Here is a 23,551-nt window from a genome sequence, read left to right as displayed (position 1 = left end):
GCCCAAGTTGTACCGCGAGCTTATTCAACGCGTTCAAGTTAGTTGCAGCTTTGAGAAAATGAAACGAAAGCTGCTTTTCACTATCACTTCGTGTTTTTATTCCATTAAAGCTTTTAAGCTTCATTTCAAGACATATTTGACAGAATACTTAAATTAAAGCGCTTACTTAAGAAATCGCATATTTTAATATCCATGTTCTGTCGTACAATACAGCTCGAAGGATCAAAAGTTTAATTTGGAAATTCCTATATAAAGAGCTACCAGCCAGAAAGTAAGATGTACTTCTTATTCATCATTTTCTATGGGTTTAACATTGGAATCCACCGTCAAGTATGCAAGCATAAAGCCGGTGGTTACCCGTGGTTTTATTGATGGTAGGACCTCTTGTGAGACCGCACGGGTAGGTCCTACTACCACCCTGCCTATTTCTGCCGTGAAGCAGTAATGCGTTTCGGCTTAAAGGGTGGGGCAGCCGTTGTAACTACACTGAGACCTAAGAACTTATATCTCAAGGTGGGTGGCACATTTATGTTGTAGATATCTATGGGCTCTAGTAACCACTGAACACCAAGTGGGCTGTGCTCGTCCACCCATATAAGTAATAAAAAAAATCTAAAATTTCCTATCAAGTACAGCTTGAACTTACAGGCATATCATTGATGAAGAATGTAAGCTCGGGTGGCGGGCGACTCGGTCCCGACGTACAGTTAGCTCTGAGGATATCCCCAGGCGTGTAGTAGTGCTGACTCGTCTGAACCTTCGGAGACGATGGTGGAAGAACTGAAAAAAAGAGTTGCCTCAATATTGCTTCTTACTGGCTTCTACAACCAATCCTTTCCATAATGTTACTATCGATCATCAAGAAAGATCATTACTACCACGTACCATTAAACTCTGAAATAATTAAATTCGTGACATTGACATTGACACTTAAACGAAGTTAAAAATGAATAATAGCTTAAAAAAACTAACAAAATACAATAAAATAATTTTTTCTTACACTATTTTTAATTTAAATTAATTAAAATTTATTTTCTATTTTTAGTTGGATTTTCTATAAAAAACGTATTTTGTTAGTTTTTTTAAACTATTAATTATTTTTAATTTTTTAGTTGAATTTCAATTTTTTCAACTTTTTTTTTAAATATTGAATTGTCATCGGTTCTTCATAAGTATACCAAATTTCGAGTTAGGTCAACGTTTTGAAGGGGGTCAAAATCATGTTCAAAGATTCCGTTACAAACATACACATACGTCTAAAGCTAATAAAAGCGTATTAATAATATTACAGCTCCATTGTTCTGAGGTTCGTGAACATGATAAACTATGCTAAAAAAAAATCGGTTGTATGTAAAGTCGGTTTACGGACAATAGTTGAACGTGACAACGTTATAAGAAAATACTGATGGAATGGTTTCATTTTTCAATTATCGCAATTATCGTTGCTATAAACAATTGACACCACATTCACTTTTCACTGAACTTCATACTTGACGAAAACATGTAAATGTATTATTGTATAGCAGCTGTCCACGCGGATGCATCGCTCACTCAAGTAGGAGAGAGACAGATGTCGAACGCTGCCGAGCGCGGAGGCCGATTGTGCCTCTTTGTCGCTCGTTGCGCGCTCTCGCTTGCACTTCAAGCCTTAAATGGAACGCCTCATGAGTCATGATTTTTCATGCGTGCAGCCGGCTCCATCTAATTATAAGACGTTGTCGCGTCAAAAGATTTCACGCTTAAATCGACAAATCTGAATACATACATTAAATTTAAACAAAAGAATTTGAAAACGAAAGATTTTTAAGAATAGATTAAATTTAAAACAAAAGCTTAGGTAATAAAAAAATACCCGTAAAGCGATGAATCGTTGTTGAATTGTATGCTAACGAAAAAGCAGGTTTTATTTTGTCACTTCACTCCGCTTTAGTCTTGTATGAAATAAATCACCAAATAAATTAGAATTTCGGCGGTATTCTCTTTACTCGCAAAATAGGTCGCCGTGTCACAGAATAATGTTAAATTTCGTTTTTAAATTTTGTAGGCAGAATTTCGTTTGAGGCTTGCCTTCTTGGAACGTTGTCGTAACATCATTGTTATGTTTTTGTCTCATGATTCGCACGAAATCGTTAATCTGATCTAAATTTATAATTAGAACCAAATACGTTAATAATTAATAATTTCGAAAATTATTATTTGCACGTTTTTTTTATATATATTCTTTTAATTTAAATTATAAACTATTCTGTACGTGTGTAACATGAGCCCGGTATTTAATATGAGAAATTATGTGTAAATAACCATACATGCTTTTTAAAAACAAGTATACATCCAGACTCCATTTGGCTCTATACCTCACAAACTATCTTTGACAAAAACACTGGTTCTGACAGCGAACGGAACCCAAGCCCCGTGGTAATCAGGACATATCTTTACAGGTCACCGATCAGAAACATAATACTCCTTACCTACAACCTCCATGGTGTTGGAAACGATGGACGTAGCAAACGAAGGTGCGTCTGCGGTCACTTCACAACTGAAGTTGCCGGATAGACCAAAGCTCACCCTGGTCAGTACTACTTGGCTCTGGTTTGATCTGGCCAGCTGTTGGAGAAAAATAATTCGTTACCTTAAACTTCGACAAGAATGTGACTCTGTGGACCACGATTTATTATTTAGTGTTGTCCCGCCACTCCCGATTTGGTAAATTCAGGGCGAAAAACATGGGATTAACTGGTCGTAAAATTTTAACCAAGTTAAGCACTCTTATCAATATAAAGGGCCGCTGTAATGATATTCAATTCAATCTTCGGCTTTGGCTAGGGCTTGTGACGGCACGTTCTGATGTCTATGGGCTCCAGAGCCTATTTGGGCTGTGAATTCATGCACTTATCAATACAATAAAAAACAGGATTGGACCCCTTAGTATATAACTGTAAAGGACATAGTTTGTCCAGGGTATTGACAACTTCTTGTCACTAATACTGAGTAGTATCTGCGCTTTTTTTTTCTACCTACGCTAATGGTCTCGAGAGACCATTTTAGCGTAACCACCCAAGTAGGTGAGCTTATTGGGATTAAATCTGACGACGTTGCTAAAACTAACCCTAGCAAGAGCAGTGCTTCGCAGAATCTACCACCGGATCGGAAACGCGATTCACTGAGAAGATCTGGTGAGAAACTCAGTGGGCTGTGTCTGCGAGTTAATTTACTCGCCGAGCCCTTCGTCGCAAGTGACGGGTTCGACGAGAACAATGATTGGTCAATCTGCGCGTCACTTAATCTGACTGACTCGATGATGCAGTAGTTAGCGACTCAGTCTGCTAGACCGAAGGTCGTGGTTCGTTTCCACATCGGGCAAACACTCATGTGATGAAGAGGCATGTTTTCTCTCTGGGTGTTTAATATTTTCATATATACATATATATTTAAACGTATTTATAAAAATGTATGTCAGTCTCTCTCCATAACTTAGGGAATCCTAGTTTTGGGGCCTGATGACCGTGTGTAGCTTGTTTCTGATTAAACGCAAAATGCACTAGAAGAAGTTGAGTTTCTCAACTATTTTTAGGTTCCACAGTGCTAAGTATTAAATTATAGGTCTAACTGTATGTTAAAAATTCATTACTTCAATATAATACTCGAAGTAAAATAAATTCACACGTATCTCTTATGGTGTTTGGTAGCGAATAAAAAAAATATCAAATTGCGCATCGGGTTATTATCGCCGCGTTCTAGCGAAATAAGAGGCAGTGATAAAGGGTTGAATTTATGAACATATGCTTCAGTCGAGACGGGAAGCGATGAGAATGTTCTTTAGGAAAAATGTTGCAGGCGAAAAAGAAAATACGGGATAAGTATTCGCTACATTTAGAAAAAAACCCTTGTTTGAACGCATTGATATTATTTTGCGTTGTTTTCTTTTAATTAGAACTATTGGTCCAGTTAACTTAAAGGTTGTTTTAGTTAGCATGTAAAGTAGGGACTCATGTTTTGATGTTGTTGGACTGCGATAGGCACTTAACACTAGGTTGGACGTGAGCCTGTTAAGAAAGCGCTTTTTTTTTTATTGCTTTGATGGGTGGACGAACTCACAGCCCACCTGATGTTAAGTGGTTACTGGAGCCCATAGACATCCACAACGTAAATGCGCCACCCACCTTGAGATATGAGTTCTAAGGTCTCAAGTTTAGTTACAACGGCTGCCCCACCCTTCAAACCGAAACTCTGGGTTAGGTGATATCGAGCATGTAATCCACTGGAGCGTACTTCGTACTATAAAAATAGGTTCAGCTAGACAATTACTGTTTTTCTTTACGTAACCTAAAAAATATATGTCTCGAATATACATACATAAAAGTTTTTGCTTGAATGTTATTTCTCGAATACATTACGTTACATATTAAAAAAACGAGGCACATCCGAATATTTTTCCAAGGACATAAATCTGAATATCTTTTATTGGATGGCTAGAATTCGGTTTTAGGGTTTTGTTAGTATAGATATGATTTTTATTGCCTACTAAGTCAGACGAGGGGTCGGGGGGTGCTCAAAATCGCTTATGGACATCTGTGATGCCGATGGATAGCTAAGCTGCTGCCTATAGCATAATTATAAATTGCTATCTAGACGGATCATAATATTAAAAAAAAACAGTACGTAACAGCAGTGATAAGAATATTATATTGTACTTGCGGCCCGCTCCGGCTCCGCTCGGAACTTTAACAAAAATTTCAACGATATTTGACTTGGTTTTATTTTTTTAAATAAAAGTACACTTATTGCGGCACAACTATAATAGTAAGACATACGCTGTTACGACCGAAATAGGCGCACCTATCCGTGCGGACTCACAAAACGTCCTAACACCAGGAAAAACCGTGTCAGTAATATCCGGTGTATTGGTATCGAATTATTCGACCGTGCCGGTGAACAAATCTGCATTGGCTTCCACGACGAACATCGTGTAATAAATATAATAGGTGATCGGTGTTATAGGTCTATACGGGTAAATACATTCATCCTGAACCCCTCCAATTGAAGTCGTCGTGGCCTAACGGATAAGACGTCCGGCGCATTTGTGTTGAGCGATGCACCGGTGTTCGAATCTCAGGCGGGTACCAATTATTCTAATATAATACGTACTCAACTATTTTCCCCGATTAACTCACACGGTGAAGGAATACCATCGTGTGATAAAAACCAAACCCGCAAAATTATAATTTGCGTAATTACTGGTGGTAGGACCTCTTGTGAGTCCGCACGGGTAGATACCACCACCCTACCTATTTCTGCCGTGAAGCAGCAATGCGTTTCGGTTTGAAGGGTGGGACAGCCGTTGTAACTATACTTGAGACTTTACATCTCAAGGTGGGTGGCTCATTTACGTTGTAGATGTCTATGGGCTCCAGTAACCACTTAACACCAGGTGGGCTGTGAGCTCGTTCACCCATCTAAGCAATAAAAAAAAAAACAAAAAAAAATTGTTGAGTTCTCGTCTGCACAAGAAAAGACAAAAATCTGAATAGTTTCGTGTTTCATTAGCAGCCACACAAAAGCAGTTTTATTTTCACGGAAGATTTTTGACGTGACAACGTCTTATAATTCGATGGAGCCGACTACACGCACGAAAAAACATGACTCATTGAGGCGTTCCATTTAAGGCTTGTAGTGCAAGCGAGAGCGCGCAACGAGCGACAAAGAGGTACAATCGGCCTCCGCGTTCGGCAGCGTTCGACATCTGTCTCTCTCCTACTTGAGTGAGCGATGCATCCGCGTGGACAGCTGCTATACAATAATACATTTACATGTTTTCGTCAAGTATGAAGTTCAGTGAGAAGTGAATGTGGTGTCAATTGTTTATAGCAACGATAATTGCGATAATTGAAAAATGAAACCATTCCATCAGTATTTTCTTATGACGTTGTCACGTTCAACTATCGTCAGTAAACCGACTTTACCGAAAACCGTTTTTTTTTATTGCTTTGATGAAGACGGAGGAATCATTCGGTTTCATAGATTGTTGGTTTTTAATTACGAATTCTTGTGGGGTTGATTTAATTTGTGCAAAGGGAAACGATCGTGACGGACAGAAAAGTTCTAAAAGAAAATAGATACAGTTTTTCTTTTGGCACAAAATAAGCTGACAGTTCACTTTGTGTCAACATGAAAATGTCCTAGCTATTTCTGTCGTGAAGCAGTAATGCGTTTCGGTTTGAAGGGTGGGGCAGCCGTTGTAACTATACTGCGACCTTAGAACTCATATATCGAGGTGGGTGGTGGCATTTACGCTGTACATGTCTATGGGCTCCGGTAACCACTTACCAACAGGTGGGCCGTGTCCCAATAAAATCTATTAAAACTGCAAACGGCTTCCTATAGATATGTTTACACATTCGTGGCGTTTGAAAGTCACTTTTTGTTCACTAGGTTTCTCGCTGGATCTTCTCAGTGAGTTGCGATTCCGATCCGGTGATACATTCTGCGAAGCACTGCTCTTGCTAGGGCTAGTGGTAGAAAATACTTTCAGGTTGATGTAGATTCTGTGACAGATTCTGCCAAGCACTGCTTTTGCTAGGGCTAGTGTTATCAAATACTTTCAGTTTGATGTAGATTCTGTGGTATATTCTGTGGTAGATTCTGCGAAGCACTGCTCTTGCTAGGGTTAGTGTTAGCAAATACTTTCAGGTTGATATAGATTCTGTGGTAGATTCTGCCAAGCACTGCTCTTGCTAGGGCTAGTGTTATCAAATACTTTCAGTTTGATGTAGATTCTGTGGTATATTCTGTGGTAGATTCTGCGAAGCACTGCTCTTGCTAGGGCTAGTGTTAGCAAATGCTTTCAGGTTGATGTAGATTCTGTGGTAGATTCTGCGAAGCACTGTTCTTGTTAGGGCTAGTGTTAGCAAATACTGTCAGGTTGAGCCTGTGAGCTCACCTACTCGCTCGGGCATAGCTGGAATAGCTTAGACTACTTAGACATAGCTTAGACTGCTAGCGAATAAGTACGGGAAAGAAACTTGCTTTTTTGTTTCCTTTAGTTTCAAATCACAACAGCCAACGAATTTTACACGTCAAAAAGGTATTCATTTAACGAGAATAATCTATACATCTATACATATAAATAAAATTGGAGTGTCTGTTTGTAATATTGAATTAACTGCTTTACTACATGCATATGAATATACCTATATACCTATATACGGTACATGCACCAAAATAACATTTTTTTAAATTTTTGTCTGTCTGTCTGTCTGGCTGTCTGTCTGTCTGTTTGTTTTGACGGGACTTTCACTGTCAGTTAGCTGATGATATAAAGAGTAACTTAGGCTACTTTATTTAAACTAGCTTCGCCTCGCGGCGTCACCCGCGGCACCACAATAACCGCGGGTAACATCACGGGACTCAACTAAGTATCATTCAATAATAAAATTTAATGTTTCCGAAGCGAAGCCAGAGCGGGCCGCTAGTTACGAATACAAACAATTGTATACCACACCGAGATTCTTTCGCTAACCGTCGCGTACCTTGCCCCAACAAAACATACACGACGCTAAATAAGGCACATCACGTTTTGTAGTCCTGTGAATCGCGCGGGAATATTACCTAAATTCCAACTTGTGAAATACGTCATCTCAACAGTTCAACAGGTAAAAGTAATTGTTCCGAGCTTTGAGCTTTCGTTTGGAAAATTTTATAAGACGGAGTTTCTCGGTGGCGATTTTATAATTGTTTTTTGACGCTCGCCGAGACCTTTGATGGGTGGTCGAGCTCACAGCCCTCCTGGTTATTTAGTGGTTACTGGAGCCCATAGACATCTACAGCGTAAATGCGCCACCCACCTTGAGATATAAGTTCTAGGGTCTCAGTATAGTTACAACGGCTGCCCAACCCTTCAAATCGAAACGCATACTGCTTCACGGCAGAAATAGGCAGGGTGCTGGTACCTACTAATTAATTATATAACAACTATACTTGTACAGTTTAATTACGCTTTTGTTATTGTCATTATATCGAGCGGTCAAGGGCTCTTGCTTAAGCGACATTTCGTTTTATTACGCGAGATTTATCTTCGTAATTAAACGCCCGTTCTATTTGGTATTCATCAACAGATCGATGTTTTTAATTGAACTTCAGTTATGCTTACCACATTCAAATAACTGAAGAAGGATGATGTCATAATTATTTTTTGAAGGGCTCGACGAGCGAATTAACCCATAGACACAGCCCACTGAGTTTCTCGCCGGATCTTCTCATTGGATCGCGTTTCCGATCCGATGGTAGATTCTGCGAAGCACTGCTCTTGCTAGGGTGAGTGTTAGCATCACTCTGGTTTGAGCCCCGTGAGCTCACCTACTAGTTAAGGTTACGCTGAAATAGCCTCTCAAGGCTCAAAAAAAAGCGAAACCTTTTACAATTGACCCTAATCTGAACAATAAGTTTCTCGATAGACTCTGCGTGCCGTCGCGATACGTGTCCACACATATAGTGACAAAAAAAGCTTTCTAATACATTGAACAACTAGTCAAAAGTTAGTCCATCATAATCTAAAATTTGACGGCCGAAATGATATTTTTCTTTGAAAATATTTCATCACCCTGTATCTACGCTGTTACCAAACCGATGTTTCATTCTGAAGATTTCACTCGAACGCGGAGATTCTCATATTTTCCGCAACATGGGTTTTTTACGTACATTAGCAATAAGAAATGCGTGTTCTGGAATGTAATAAGTTTTGTTTTCCAGTTCTAGCGATGTTGGAGATGTTATTGCAAAAGCGGCCCTGATGTAATTTTCAGTTATTCAATATTATATCTCTGGAATGTGGAATTGGAATCGTGGCGCATAAAATTAACCATTTCACTGTTACACTGTAATTGTTCGATTACAAAAACTTCTCTGTTATAATAATAAAAAATTAACGGTTTTTTTTTCCTATATATGCTGATAGCCTTGAGGGGCTATTTCAGCTATACTCTAGCGTGTAGGTGAGCTCTCGGGGCTCAAACCGGAGGCGTTGCTAACACTGGCCCTAGCAAGAGCACTGCTTCGCAGAATCTACCACCGGATCGGAAGCACGACCGACTGAGAAGATCCGGCGAGAAACTCAATGGGCTGTGTCTATGGGTTAATTCACTCGCCGAGCCCTTCGTCGCGGGGACTTGGCGAGGACGGTGCCCGGTGCTTGAAGTACCTAAAAGCACCGTTAATGGATCGAGAGGATCGGTAATGACGTGCTTAGGAAGACGTCGACTGTTTACCATTCGGTCCACAGGATCGGGTATGTAATTTTGACATCTTTGCCTCTGACAACGCCTTGCTCGTTAAATCATCGTCGCCATCTTATTTTTCGCTGCCATTCGTTTTCTCCCTTTCTAACCGTTTCTCTCACTCATATCTTAACGTTCCGTTCCACACTCCTTTCATACGTTCCGTTCTTACTAATCTTACAAAAATATCTCTAAAATGAGTAATTTAATATTTACGGTTCATCTACTGTTAGGAGTATATCAAAGTCTATAGACGCCACAACTTTCATACTCCACATTGACACATACAGTAGAAAACAACATTATAATTCGAACCAGAATTGAAATTGCTAGTTGATTGCTAATCGAAGTCCCGAATGCATTGAACAACGAATGTCCTCTCTTTCAAATCGAACCTCATAAACCCAAAATAAATTAACAGAATAATGTTATTTATTTATTTATTTATTTATTGCATAGATGGATGGACGAGCTCACAGCCCACCTGGTGTTAAGTAATTACCGGAGCCCATAAAAGTCTACAACGTAAACGCCGCTACCCACCATGAGATATTAAATTTAGGTATTATTAGATTATTTTTTTATAGATTAGTTTATATTATTTTAGTTTTTGTAGTTTAGTTTATTATTTAATAGATTAGATTAGTTTATAGATTAAAATTACAGGCAGCGGCAGAATAGCAGCGATAGCTTCAGCTATCACAAAGTTGATCCGCGCCTGTTTATCTCCACTGTCAGTATAATTAATATATTGTAATATTGTTTAGATAGAATTAGAAATTAATGTCATATTCATTGAAAAGTTATTTGTATTGTGGAGTAAATAAATGTAATTATTATTATTATATGAGTTCTGAGGTCTCAGTATAGTTCCAACGGCTGCCACGTCATGTTAAATAAACTTATCTTGAAATATTACACTAATATCGCATTTGGTGTACAGCCGTCCTACGTGATATGCATTTACATGACGCGGGCATTCGTCTGTGACAGTAACGGGAAGACAAATCGTCTCAAGTCGTATACAAGCCTCATGATGTGCCGCTGTAATTCATTGCGAACGAATGTTATGTCATTCGACCATAAGCTTTATTTTTAAACGAATGATATATTGTCTCAGTGTTACAAGCGTAAAGTTGTATTTTTCGTTTATTATTTTGTTAAAGCTTTTAATTTTAATGTTTATAAATCTTATACAAAAAATGTACATAATAATAATAATAAATATTTGCTAACAATCACGCCACGTTAACTGGTCCCGTGGTAAGTTCGTAAAGAACTTATGTTACAGGTACTAGATAACGGAAATAAATGTAAGATTTTTATTATACACATACACATATTTAATATACATCCATAACCCTGGGAAAGACATTTTTTTATATTTATCATACAAATATATTCCTTAGGCGGGATTCGAACCCGCGACCCCCTTGTGTAGTGACCATGTCACTTACCACTACACCAGACGGCCGTTAAATAGATTGTGTAAAGTAATGAAACTTTTTTTTGATGCCCTTGTAGGCAGATGAGCTTACGGCCCAATTTTTGGTGAGTGATTTCCGTCGCTCATGGACATCAGCAAATCCAAGGATATAGCAAAGCCGCTGCCTACCATTAAATTCTCAAATCTAGTCCCAACAAATAATCACTAATCCTAATTATTCTAGTAAGGATAACAGGACTAACTGTTTAAAATATTAAATTGTCATCGGTACTTGATAAGTATGCCAAATTTCGAGTTAATCCGACGTTTTGAAGGGGGTCAAAATCATGTTCAAGGTTTTCGTTACATGTGAAGCTAATAAGAGTGTTTTAAAAATACCTATTGACTAGATAAACTTATCAAAATTTCGAGTTGTCAATGATGCCGGACAAATTACGACCACATGGCGAAAAATTGTCATTTTTAAAAATGAAAATTAGATCTACTCACGTCAACGTTGATCCCAGCAAAGGGAAATATCTTGGTAGCGGGCACTTCGGTCGGTGAGTACCGATAGAACTCGTGTCTCCCTCTGTACCACTTCACGGAGTACAGGGGAGCTTCGGTCAGCTCGTATAGACAAGCCAGGGTCGCATCTGAGCCCCGCTGAACCACTGGCGGTGAGATTCTTAGATCTGTAGCTCGAAGACCACCGATACCTGATGACGAGATAATAACAGATTAAGGCGGCATCGATATTTATGAATAATGAAATAGTGGAAGTAGGCTAGAAGATGAAGTCGTCGTGGCCTAAGGGATAAGACGTCCGGTGCATTCGTGTTGAGCGATGCAGCCGGTGTTCGAATCTCAGGCGGGTACCATTTTTTCTAATGAAATACGTACTCAACAAATGTTCACGATTGATTTCCACGGTGAAGGAGTAACATCGTGTAATAAAAATCAAAACCCGCAAAAATTATAATTTGCGTAATTACTGGTGGTAGGACCTCTTGTGAGTCCGCGCGGGTGGATACCACCACCCTGCCTATTTCTGCCGTGAAGCAGTAATGCGTTTCGGTTTGAAGGGTGGGGCAGCCGTTGTAACTTACTTGAGACCTTAGAACTTATATCTCAAGGTGGGTGGCGTATTCACTTTGTGAATGTTTATGGGCTCCAGTAACCACTTAACACCAGGTGGGCTGTGAGCTCGTCCACCCATCTAAGCAATAAATAAAAAATAAAAAAAGACAATCTCAATGTTTTTTTTTATTGCGTCAATTGGTGGAGGACCATCATAAGACGGTACTGAGGCAAATCGGTACTTGTGTGGGCAAATTTTAAAATTAATCGCACGCCTTGAAGTTAGTGTCAATTACGTTAAAATTTTCCATTATATATCTGCCTATCTAACCACTAGACTAGCTCGTAGGTAATCATCGAAAACCCGTAATGAAAACCCAACATTGGCTCTTCCAGTTCATAGAGAAAATTCTAAAATAACCCTTACAAGCGTCGAAAAACGTTTCACAGTTATTAAACAAACTCTCAATTATCAAAATCGTTTTCAAAGAATAGCCGTTCTATCTGATAGATTCATTGACAAAACCAAAAACGTATGGTTTTACTGTTCAATAAAAAAAATTTAATTCATTGTATCGTTTATTCTTACGTGCTCCCTGAAAATCGCATTTCGGCTTACTGCGATATCATCTCCAACTAAATTGACTTACTAATAAGTCGGAGACTGTCGTTAGATTGGTAATTAAACGAAACGCAGCATGATTCCCGAGAGATGGCAAAACGATTGAGGTATCGGAACTCTGCTAACTTCGTGCTACGACAGAGCCTAGCCGATGGAGGCGCAAAGACGCCATCACACATACCAACCAGCCTTCTTGAAGAGCGGTGCCTCCGTCCTAAGAACTGTCATTCGTTTTCTAACGTCAAGAGAAGATTTAAATTGTTCCAAGACAACAAACGTGGTTGGTGTACTCAATATATCTCTTAGCTCGATCACCCTATTTGCCCCTACGATGTCTGACGATATGACGATCTGACGTCTGACGATGTCTGTTAATTGTGGTTTCTCCGACATATATAAATTACAAATTATAAAACAATGAATCATTTTTTTTATTTTTTTTTATTGCTTAGTTGGGTGGACGAGCTCACAGCCCACCTGATGTTAAGTGGTTACTGGAGCCCATAGACTTCTACAACGTAGACGCGCCACCCACCTTGAGATACAAGTTCTAAAGTCTCAGTATAGTTACAACGGCTACCCCACCCTTCAAACCGAAACGCATTACTGCTTCACGGCAGAAATACGCAGGGCGGTGGTACCTATCCGCGCGGACTCACAAGTGGTCCTACCACCAGTAATTACGCAAATTATAATTTTGCGGGTTTGATTTTTATTACACGATGTTATTCATTCACCGTGGAAGTCAATCGTGAACATTGAGTGAACATTTACAGTATATATAGGTATATAGCATAATATATAACTTGAAATAACACGGAAACATAACATTCTCAAATATTCAACCGTCATTCCTCTCAAAAGACTAACGTTAACCTTGTTTGAAAAAAAAACTACGGTATTCGTATTATTAAAGTGTTTGTCTGCGCAGAGAACCCACAAAGCGGGCATCATAAAAATGTGAGGTCAGATTCGGGACAGCAGTGAAATAAAAGAGACATTTCCATTGACACCTGTGACCCCGTTGGTCGGCCAAAAAACAGAAACTTTTTTACGGTACAGTAAAATAAAATATTATTTTGACAAATAGAAGCCTTAGCTTATTATACCCAGCCCCTAGCCACTCAATGATGTCTCATATAGTCAATACTTCAACTATACTTCAACTATAGAATATTATCATTAATGTGAACACTTAACAATATTTACCAAACCAAGTTTGTAGATTAACGAGTAGTAAGGCATGAAATTAAATATTCCAGTAAAAATCGTGGGTACCTACTTACAGACTTAAGGTGGCTTTTTGGTAATACCCAGTCTCTAGCCTCTTATTGATATCTCAAATAGATTTCGTCCATGTCCATGAAATCCGTAATATGAACACTTAGTAATATTTACGAAACAAGTTTTTAGTTTAACGAGTAGTGAGGCATGAAATTTAATAATCCAGTAAAAATCGTGGGCGCTTACTCAGACTTAAGAGGGCTTTTTGGTTATCCGTGAAACCACGTCAGAGACTTTTTTTATTGCATATTTGGGTGGAGGCGGTTACGACCCATCTGCTGTTAAGTGGTTACCGGAGCCCATATAGATATATGACGTAAATGCCGCCACTCACCTCGAGACTGAGTTCTTAGGAGTCCGTTTCTACAGTACAAGGACTGCCCCATCCGTCAAACCGAAACGCATTACAGCTTCACGGCAGATTTTTTTTTATTTCTTGTATAGGTGGACGAGCTCACAGCCCACCTGGTTTTAAGTGTTTACTGGAGCTCATAGACATCTACAACGTAAATGCGCCACCCGCCTTGAGACATAAGTTCTAAGCTCTCAAGTATAGTTACAACGGCTGCTCCACCCTTCAAACCGAATCGCATTACAGATAAACGGCAGAAATAGCAAGGTGGTGGTACTGACGTCCTACCAGTAAAACTGGTTCATAAGTCACCATAATTACTTGTTTAAAAGCGAAGAAAAAATTAAATTAACTAAACAAAATAATTCAATTAACTTCGCGCCTCTTGTTTCTACCAAAGAGCACTTGCCACTTGTTGTTCGTGCTATTTAATAAATGCGTAATGTAATGCAAAGTAGAGAGTGTAAGAGGAAATGGAACCTGCCCTCTCTTGAAACCGGTTGCACGCAAGTATTTTATGATCGATCGATCGTGTTCTTTGGTATCATCTTAGAACGCATGGTCTTATTTAGAACTTGGAGTAAATTAGCTTTCGCTTTGTCTACCTACTGTAAGCCTTAGATACCAATAACTTCATTTTAAATTAAGATATTGGTACATATTATTCGATATCGACCAAGTAAGAAAACTTAAGGGTGGTGGTCCGCACGGGTAGGTACCACCACCCTGCCTATTTCTGCCGTGAAGCAGTAATGTGTTTCGATGAGGAGGGTGCGGCAGCCGTTGTAACTATACTGAGACCACAGAACTCATATCTCAAGGTGGGTGGTACGTTGTAGATGTCTATGGGCTCCAGTAAACACTTAAAACCAGGTGGGCCTTGAGAAATAAAACTGTAAAATTGTTTCGAATCAAATCGAAATCTGTCCAATGTTTTTTTGTGTCATACCCGCTCAGCGGAAAACTTCTATCATTTTATTTACACCGAGGATATGATAACCGAGCAATGGCTTAGTCCGATCACTACGTAACTAATCAAGAAGTTTATCTGTCTTCTCCTAAAGCTACGATTAAATGAGGATAAACAGTCTGGTTAGTTACTGTCATCTTCATTTAACTCAACGTTTGGTAAACAATTCTATTGACGTATCCATGTTAAGACAACTTATGATCGCTTTAAAATGATCCATGTTTAGTTTAAGTCAACAGATTTGTTCAGATTGACCTTATTCTTTTTTTTTTATTGCCTAGCCGGGTGTACTAGCTCACAGCCCATCTGGTGTTAAGTAACTTGTTAATGGAGCACATAGACATCTACAACGTAAATGCGCCACCCATCTTGAGATATAAGTTCTAACATCTCAAGTATAGTTACAACGACTGCCCTCCTTTAAACCGAAACGCATTACTGCTTCACGGTAGAAATAGGCAGGGTGGTGGTACCTACCCGCGCGGACTCACAAGAAGTCCTACCACCAGTAATTACGCAAATTATAATTTTGCGGGCTTGATTTTTATTACACGATGTTACTCCTTCACCATGAAAGTCAATCGTGAGCATTTGTTGAAAACGTATTCTTCCAAAGTTTTAGCGTTTCCTTTGTCCGGAGGGTGAGATGGCCATAACTCCAATGGAATTAAAATAAATATTTACTAACAATCACGCCACGTTAACTGGTCCAGTGATAAGTTCGTAAAGAACTTGTGTTACAGGTACCAGATAACGAAAATAAATGTAAGATTTTTATTATACACATACATATATTTAATATACATCCATAACCCTGGAAAAGACATTTATATTTATCATACAAAATGACTTCCCTTGGCGGGATTCGAACCCGCAACCCCCTTGTGTAGTGACCATTTCACTTACCACACTACACCAGACGGCCGTTAAATTTTAATTAAAATTCCGACTTATTGGCTCATAGTAGGCTATGTCACATCTACCAACCGTCGAGAAGTGGTATCGATGGCACTACTAACGCATTACTGGCATTAAACTAAATCAGAACGCGTAAAACTGTACAGAAATTAAAAAAAGACGACCACAGTCGCAGTGAAACCAATGAAAATTTTACCAACGTAAATATGAGTTACCAATTAGTGTCGGAAATGTAATTTTTAAACCGTACGTATACACTAGGAGTCCAGTTTCAAATTTCATATTTAGTTCGTTCGAAATAGGTTTTCGTTTTTCCTGTTATATATTTGAGCACTCAATGCTAGTTGTAGTAATTTGATACATGAAAAAGTTAATAAGTCAGCTTGAAAGGTTTTTGTTTTGTATTTTGCGTTAACCTGCGCTAACAAACAAACAAATATCTATTAAAGTATTTGATATAAAGTACTTCTTCACAACTAATTTTACGCCCAAATCGTTATTAAATATTATAATGGCCGGAGTCCAATTCAACAAATTAATTCCACGTTCATTGTCAACCTTGAAAAGACGAAGATAAATTTTAAACATTCGTGGATATGGCTTACATTGTGTACATAACATTAATAAAACAATTTTTTGCGGCAGGCAGCGGCTTGGCTCTGCCCCTGCCATTGCTGAAGGCCATGGGCGACGGTAACCACTCACCATCAGGTGGGCCAAGGGCATTAAAAAAATAAAAAAAAACTATTCGTTTATTGAATAAAATGGGGTACTTTAGGACCCCGCATCTTGTATTAGGTTGTATCACCACTCTGCCTGTTTCTTCTGGAAAACAACCATTATCTCAGGTTTAAAATTACAAGTATAGACAGAATATTGAAAATCACATTCTCAAAGCCATCCAAAGCATCTCAATTATTATTGAAGGGAATTGAAAAATATTCGAAAAATGAATCATGACTGTCAGATTTTCGCAACATTGTTTTTGTATCCAGAAAATAATCGCTGTCTAGTAAATGGAATTTCTCACAATATAATGCCCGTAATACCTTTTTTTGGACATAAAACGAAAGGAAATTATTGTCTTTACGTAATATTATCTGATCCATGATCTCGTTAAGAGAAATAATACGGGAAGCAGGTCGATTATATTATATTTTTTGGGGAATTTTCCTGTTACAACCCACGACCGTGGGGTCATGACTTTATAAGAAGTCATCTTGATGTGTTTATAGGAAAACATACTTTATTAAATGAATTAGTTCACGTCAAAATTACCTATTTGGTTGACAAGAAAAACGCAAGCCGTGACTTCGAGTGGGTAACCGAGTCCAATGTGGAATACATAATTTCGAATTATATCAGATATCAAAATCTGAACTTAATATAAGTAATATTAAATCTACAGTGGTTTTACGGATGTTCCGTTATAACTAATAAACCATGCATCCGATTGACTTGAAACTTGGTATCCATGTAGAAAATACATGTACTTAATGGATAGGCTAATATTTATATGAGTGTTGGACTCCCTACACTAGTTGCGGGGGCGTTAATGAAGATAATCTTTGTGAGGATGAGAAATAATAATATTAATTTTAAATGCCCAGCGAAGCGGACGGGTACGGCTAGTTAGTATATAATAATATAGTTTTAGACAAGTACCAAATTACGTAGCGTGGATAGGCCTCCCACAAAGTGTACTGACTACCCATTGAGATTCGCGGGGATCCGCTAGATGCAAGCAGCGCAGAACGCATCTTTGTGACGAGGCTTGGGGGAGACCTATATCCAACAGTGGACGTCTGTGGGCTTATAGTAGTAGCTGTACAAATAATAAACACGAATTTTACGGCTTTTTCTAATCTTTCTAGCCTGAACCAATCATGGTAAATTTCAAGTTTATTGACCACAAGGAGGCTCGTCGTATTTGGATATTTTGATTTTTAATTTTGTTCATTGTATATTTAATTTTCTATTGTGTATGTAATTAATATAAAATTATTAAGGACAAAGTTCCACTTTGCCCTTGGTGGGCGGTGGTGGTGAATTTTGTTTGAGCATCGCCAATATATAGCGGTAGATGTAAAATTAAATTGCACATTGTGCCGCGTGGTGCGCTCTTGTGCTGTGATTAGAAAACGGCCCATATTATCATTTTTCATAAAAATAAGATTATATAAATTAAAATAAGACATGACTTAAAGGTCTTAGTAACCAGGATATAAAATCCCTTAAAAAAAAACTCAGCAAATTAGCATAACAAATATCGACGAACAACATCTTAGTCGTACGTGACTATGGAAACTGGAAATTGTACAGTATTCGGAACGTCGAAAATGATATAACGATATTAAAAACGTCATTAAACCGTAAATGCAGATTTAATCCTAACAAATCTAAACATAATCTTTGGGGTTTTTGGAACTAAGTTGTGGAGGGGTACCCTAACTGGGAAAAACGTCCGTAACGTAAGATTTTTATTATTTATGTATAGTCTTAGTATGATAGCTATACAGTGTCTAATGTATAGTCTACGTGATGACGGTTATTAATATTATTCATATAAATAGTTGTTTCCTTGTATATTATTATTATATAAATTTTATAAACCATTGTGTAGGGACACATTTAGCAGCGTATGCAGTTTTGTGCATCGCATGCATTTGGTCAGTCGTACATAGCCCACCCGACACGGCAGACACTGGTGAATATACGGAGTTAAAATTGCAATCAACTTGTTTCATTAGTAAAGGGCAGTTTACTCTTTACTCTTGCTAAAGCAACCGTACACATTGTGAATAAAATAAAGTTGATAACTTTGTAAGTAGTTTTTTTTTTTATCAATAAAAAAATCATAATAAAAACGTATACCCGAATAATTATCTTCTTTATACCTCGAATAGAACTTAAAATTAATATTTTTATAATAAGGTACTTTGCTCCTATCCGGTGTCCCACGAAACCACACATGTTTTTTTATTTTTTTGGATAGTAATGAGAGGTAGATCTCACAGCAAGCATGGTCGTGGAGTCCATCGATATTAGAACGTACATATGATACGATATTACGATATCATATTACATACCTCTCTTAAAATATAAGCTCGAAGATTCATTGGTATTATTTATAGTATTACAGTTAACAGTTATACCACAGTTAGAACTTTATGGTTTTTATTTCCTACCTATTTGCTGGCAGCCTAAGGGGCTATTCTAGCTACGTGCGAACATATAGGTAACCTCACGGGCTCAACCTGAGAGAATTTGCTAACAAGTCCTAGCAGTGTTTCGCAGAATCTATCACCGGATCGGAATCGCGACCTATTGAGAAGATCCGAAACTCAGTGGGCATCTGCTATAAATACTAGTATAACTCTCAAAATATGTTAGCATGTATGTGTTGAATTGTTTGCGCGCCTTGCGGAAGAGCAGTCGGAAGATGATAAGCGGCACTTCCGAATCCACCCCGGATTTGACCAAACTCGGTTACATGTGACGTCATATATACTAGTTTCAGATGGCGAGCCAATCGATATACTAGACGCTGACTATCGCTTGTCTGGAGTTACGTAGCTTATAAGTTAAGCCCATGGACATAAAATTAAAGCTAAATCGTCAATGTAGATTTTACAGTTTCAAATCCTAGTTTTTTTTTTTTATTGCTTAGATGAATGGACGAGCTCACAGCCCACCTGGTGTTAAGTGGTTACTGGAGCCCATGGACATCTACAACGTAAATGCGCCACCAACCTTGAGATATAAGTTCTAAGATCTCAGTATAGTTACAACGGCTGCTCCACCCTTCGAACCGAAATGCATTACTGCTTCACGGTGGAAATAGGCGGGGCGATGGTACCTACCCGCGCGGACTCACAAGAGGTCCTACCACCAGTAAACGACATACGTACGTATATCGCTATTGTAGGTTTACCATGCTCATATTCCATTAATGAAATATATGTACATATTTAGCAGCTGACGTCTTTCTGCTGGAAAGCAAAGTTGTTAAGACGACCCGTCACATTCAAAGCCCAAGAACGTTGTAGTGCCTCTTTATCTTTTCGCCGACTCCTATCGTAAGGATGTCCAAACTATAAATAGTCCTTATCTCCACAACTTAGGCAGATACGGCTGAACTTGGCACAGAGTGGAGGACGCAAAACACAATCGTAAAGAACTTTTCACAGCAATCCCACGTGTAAGTTCTGCCTTTTATGGTCACATTCTCGTATTTCGGATAACTGTTATGAGTTTTTTTTGGCGGCTCACTTTTTTTATCTATTTTATTTACTTTTATGTCATTTTTTTTTTATTGCAAGATCGGTGGACGAGCTCACAGCCCACCTGGTGTTAAGTGGTTACTGGAACCCATAGACATCTACGACGTAAATGCGCCATCCACCTTGAGATATAAGTTCTAAGGTCTCAAGTATAGTTACAACGGCTGCCCCACCCTTCAAACCGAAACGCATTACTGCTTCACGGCAGAAATAGGCAGGGCGGTGGTACCTACCCGCGCGGACTCACAACAGGTCCTACCACCAGTAAGATATCTTGAAGAAGTGAACAAAGCAAATACCTAGTGTTTTGAAAATCATGAGACCCCTAATTTCACCTGTATCTAGATTCTTAATTTTATCGTCTTAAATTTTTAATACATATATGAAAAAGGGAATTATTCCAGAGATACTAGAAGTCTCTCAATTCTCATATTATCTTCACTATAAAATAAAGTTTTCTAGAAAAAAAAATACAAAAGTTTTGAACTTTTCAAAATTAATTAGTCTTATAATTAAAAACTGCCTAAGAACGTCTAGAGGTCATTTAATTCATACTTAACTGTGACTGAAAAATTCTGACATCTGGATAGAATTTTTCTTAACGCATTTTGATATAGTTGAATATTTAAATTAAAAGAGCTTTAAGCGTATCAACTATTTCTATCTATCAACATTCACTATATAAAATATACTTTCGAAAATGCAAAATTAAACGCGGCTATGTGACGAGAAAGTTGAGGTTTTGTAAGGCCCAAGTAGTTATAGGAGGTAACTGGAGGTCAGATATATCACAAACTGAATAACGACCCATGTTAATGTCGAAGTCACAAATGTCATGCATGACTTTTTTTTATCGCCCTTGTAGGTAGACGATCAGACGGCCCACCTGGTGATGAGTGGTTACCGTCGCCCATGGACTTCAGCAATGCCAGGGGCAGAACCGAGCCGCTGCCTACTGCCGCCGTCTACCATACACTTCAAATCGGAACACATAGATGCTTTGCAGCTGCAATCGCGCTAGCAACAATAAGTAAAAGCCAATTAATTATCAATTATCATCAAACCGTTAGTTACATTTTACAGCACTCAAACGAAGAGATGGGGCGGTGTCACATAACTCACCTAGATCAACACTACACAGCTAACTTAATTCACTGTTGGCAACATTATAGTATTTATCATAACTCTTGAACTGTTAACTCACCTACTACATCCAGCCTTCCTGAGGCCATGTAGTGTGGAAATGATGGCGCATTCAGTATGACCTCGCAGCTATAGTTACCGCTAAGTATTGGCATCACTCGTAGTAGCACCACGTGTGTTTCATTAGACCTTAACCTCTGTAAATAAAGTTCCAATTCGTATGCATTATTATCAATTAAACTGAACAATTGTCCTTGTCTTATTTAAACATTTTCTTTTATTCATTAAAATAATTATTACAGCGGCATATTTAGGAAATTTTCGAAGTTGGATTGTTTTAGGCGTGAAATTTAATTTAAAAGTAACACTCACATCAACTTTAATACCATTTACAGGCACTACTCTAGTGGTGGGACTCTCTAAGGGCGAATACTTGTAAAACTCCTGCATTCCTTTGTACCACTTCACCGAGTACACTCCGTAGTCGTTCAGATCGTAGAGACAGGCCATCGTGACGTTCTTCCCTTTCTGGACGACTCGGGGCGTGATACGGAGCTCCGTTGTACTGATGCCACCCGCTTCTGTGGACAAAAAATGAATAAATTTAAGAAATTGATTTCCATTGTATCTGGCGAATTGAGGCTGATTCCGTGGTGTGTTGAATGTGATGATGTCAGCGTTGGTGACGCCATTCTCTTCGTCATTATCATTGCCTTCCATAGTGACAGTAATTTCTGTGCAGTGGGGTGCGAAATATTGTCCGTGAACTGCGGTGCCAACTTTTAGTAAAACGAAAAAGAATAAACAATTAATTCCACTTAAGGCACGTGATATAGAGTTTGGCCATTGAAATAGAAAAAAAAAACCCTAACCGTATTGTTAAAATCTTATCAACAACCTGGGATCTCTTTGTCGTGAAAATGAAAAACCCCATCAAAGAAACTGTTAACCCTCAATATGTTAGTTCTATTTTTTTTGTATGCAAAGAATGGTATTTATAAACTAGACAGTACCTAGTGCAATATTAAACTATATCTATGAAAAATCTAAGTTATGGAAAAGAATTCGAAACGTAGGAAATAATAAGGTTTAATTAGTAAACGCCGGATTAAATTGCAAAAGTAGATTTAATTTTGTCCGCCACTCGCGAAATCCGAAAAAAAAATACTTTAAAATAATGATGAATAATTTAAGCTTCGTTGCTGACTACAAACAAAAATTAATCAAATATGCGAACGCGCTTATAAAGAAACAAGTAAGTGGGAAGCCTGATCCAGATATTGAGAGTGTTTAGGACACATAGCTCCGGAATCAGGTGAATTTTAATTCTAAATCGAAACAATATCAGAGCACTCCAGTTAAATCTAATACCAGCAGAAATATCAGCAAATTGCCCAATAAAACTGAAACCATAACACAAGCACAACGAAAATCGCTATTTTCTCTAAACTTCATAATTTCAATACCTCAATAAACTTTTCAATTCCACCCGAGCCATTACCGTTAGTTCGCATAGAATTGAATGGTCCAACTTTAATGCATGCTGAAATCTTGGCAACCTCTCCCCCCATATATCTGCAGAGCGAACTCAACTACGGACCATTAATAACGAGAGAAAAGCTAACAAACAATGCCACTTAGTTGCGATACAGTCAGAGCGATTCGTCTCATTAAGATTTCTTCTCTTTAAATTTATTTGGGTTAGAGTTGATCGTTTTTTTTTATTAGAATAATATTTTGATCGAAAGATCTTTGGGATCTTTTAGATCGAGCGACTGTTGGGCAAGCTGGAACCAAGACTTAGAACAAGTGAACATAACCTCTAATTAAATTGCAGTGAATAGTTGGATAATCGGTTCTATATATGTTATCTATCATTAGGTTCCGTTCTATCAACGGCTAGCATTCGATTTGGAAATGTAACCTTAAGCTCTAACAGCTAATTTATAGCCGGTTTAGATAGGGTTTTTAAGCTAATTTGGGTAGGAGACTACAATGTTGTCGTCCACATTAGAATAAGACTAAGACTTCATTATAGTAATTAGCTCTCTATGATTCTAAATGTATTCTAGTACTTGGTCCAACAAACTAGGAGGAGAGTTGGGAAGAAAATAAGGTGACATACTTAAATAGGACAGACTAAGAGATATTTTGGTAAGAGTTGGACATTGCGGGTGTAAAAAAATTACCGAACACGCACATTT

General features: G+C 38.2%; 1 protein-coding gene across 1 annotated transcript in view; it reads right to left on the bottom strand.

The window, feature by feature from the left end:
• The window catches only part of LOC101736261 (uncharacterized), an 86,851-nt gene that overhangs the window by 10,668 nt on the left and 52,632 nt on the right, over positions 1-23,551 (bottom strand). Inside the window, exons 2-6 of the mRNA XM_038011680.2 lie at positions 21,720-21,928; positions 21,409-21,544; positions 11,206-11,414; positions 2,469-2,604; positions 647-780 (exon numbers count right to left, since the gene is read on the bottom strand). Coding sequence (XP_037867608.1) covers positions 647-780; positions 2,469-2,604; positions 11,206-11,414; positions 21,409-21,544; positions 21,720-21,928 — 824 coding nt within the window. The remainder of the gene's footprint in view (positions 1-646; positions 781-2,468; positions 2,605-11,205; positions 11,415-21,408; positions 21,545-21,719; positions 21,929-23,551) is intronic.

Source organism: Bombyx mori, chromosome 6 (genome assembly GCF_030269925.1).
Source record: "Bombyx mori chromosome 6, ASM3026992v2".
Classification (NCBI taxonomy): Eukaryota; Metazoa; Arthropoda; class Insecta; order Lepidoptera; family Bombycidae; genus Bombyx; species Bombyx mori.
This window is presented reverse-complemented; position numbering and strand designations above follow the sequence as displayed.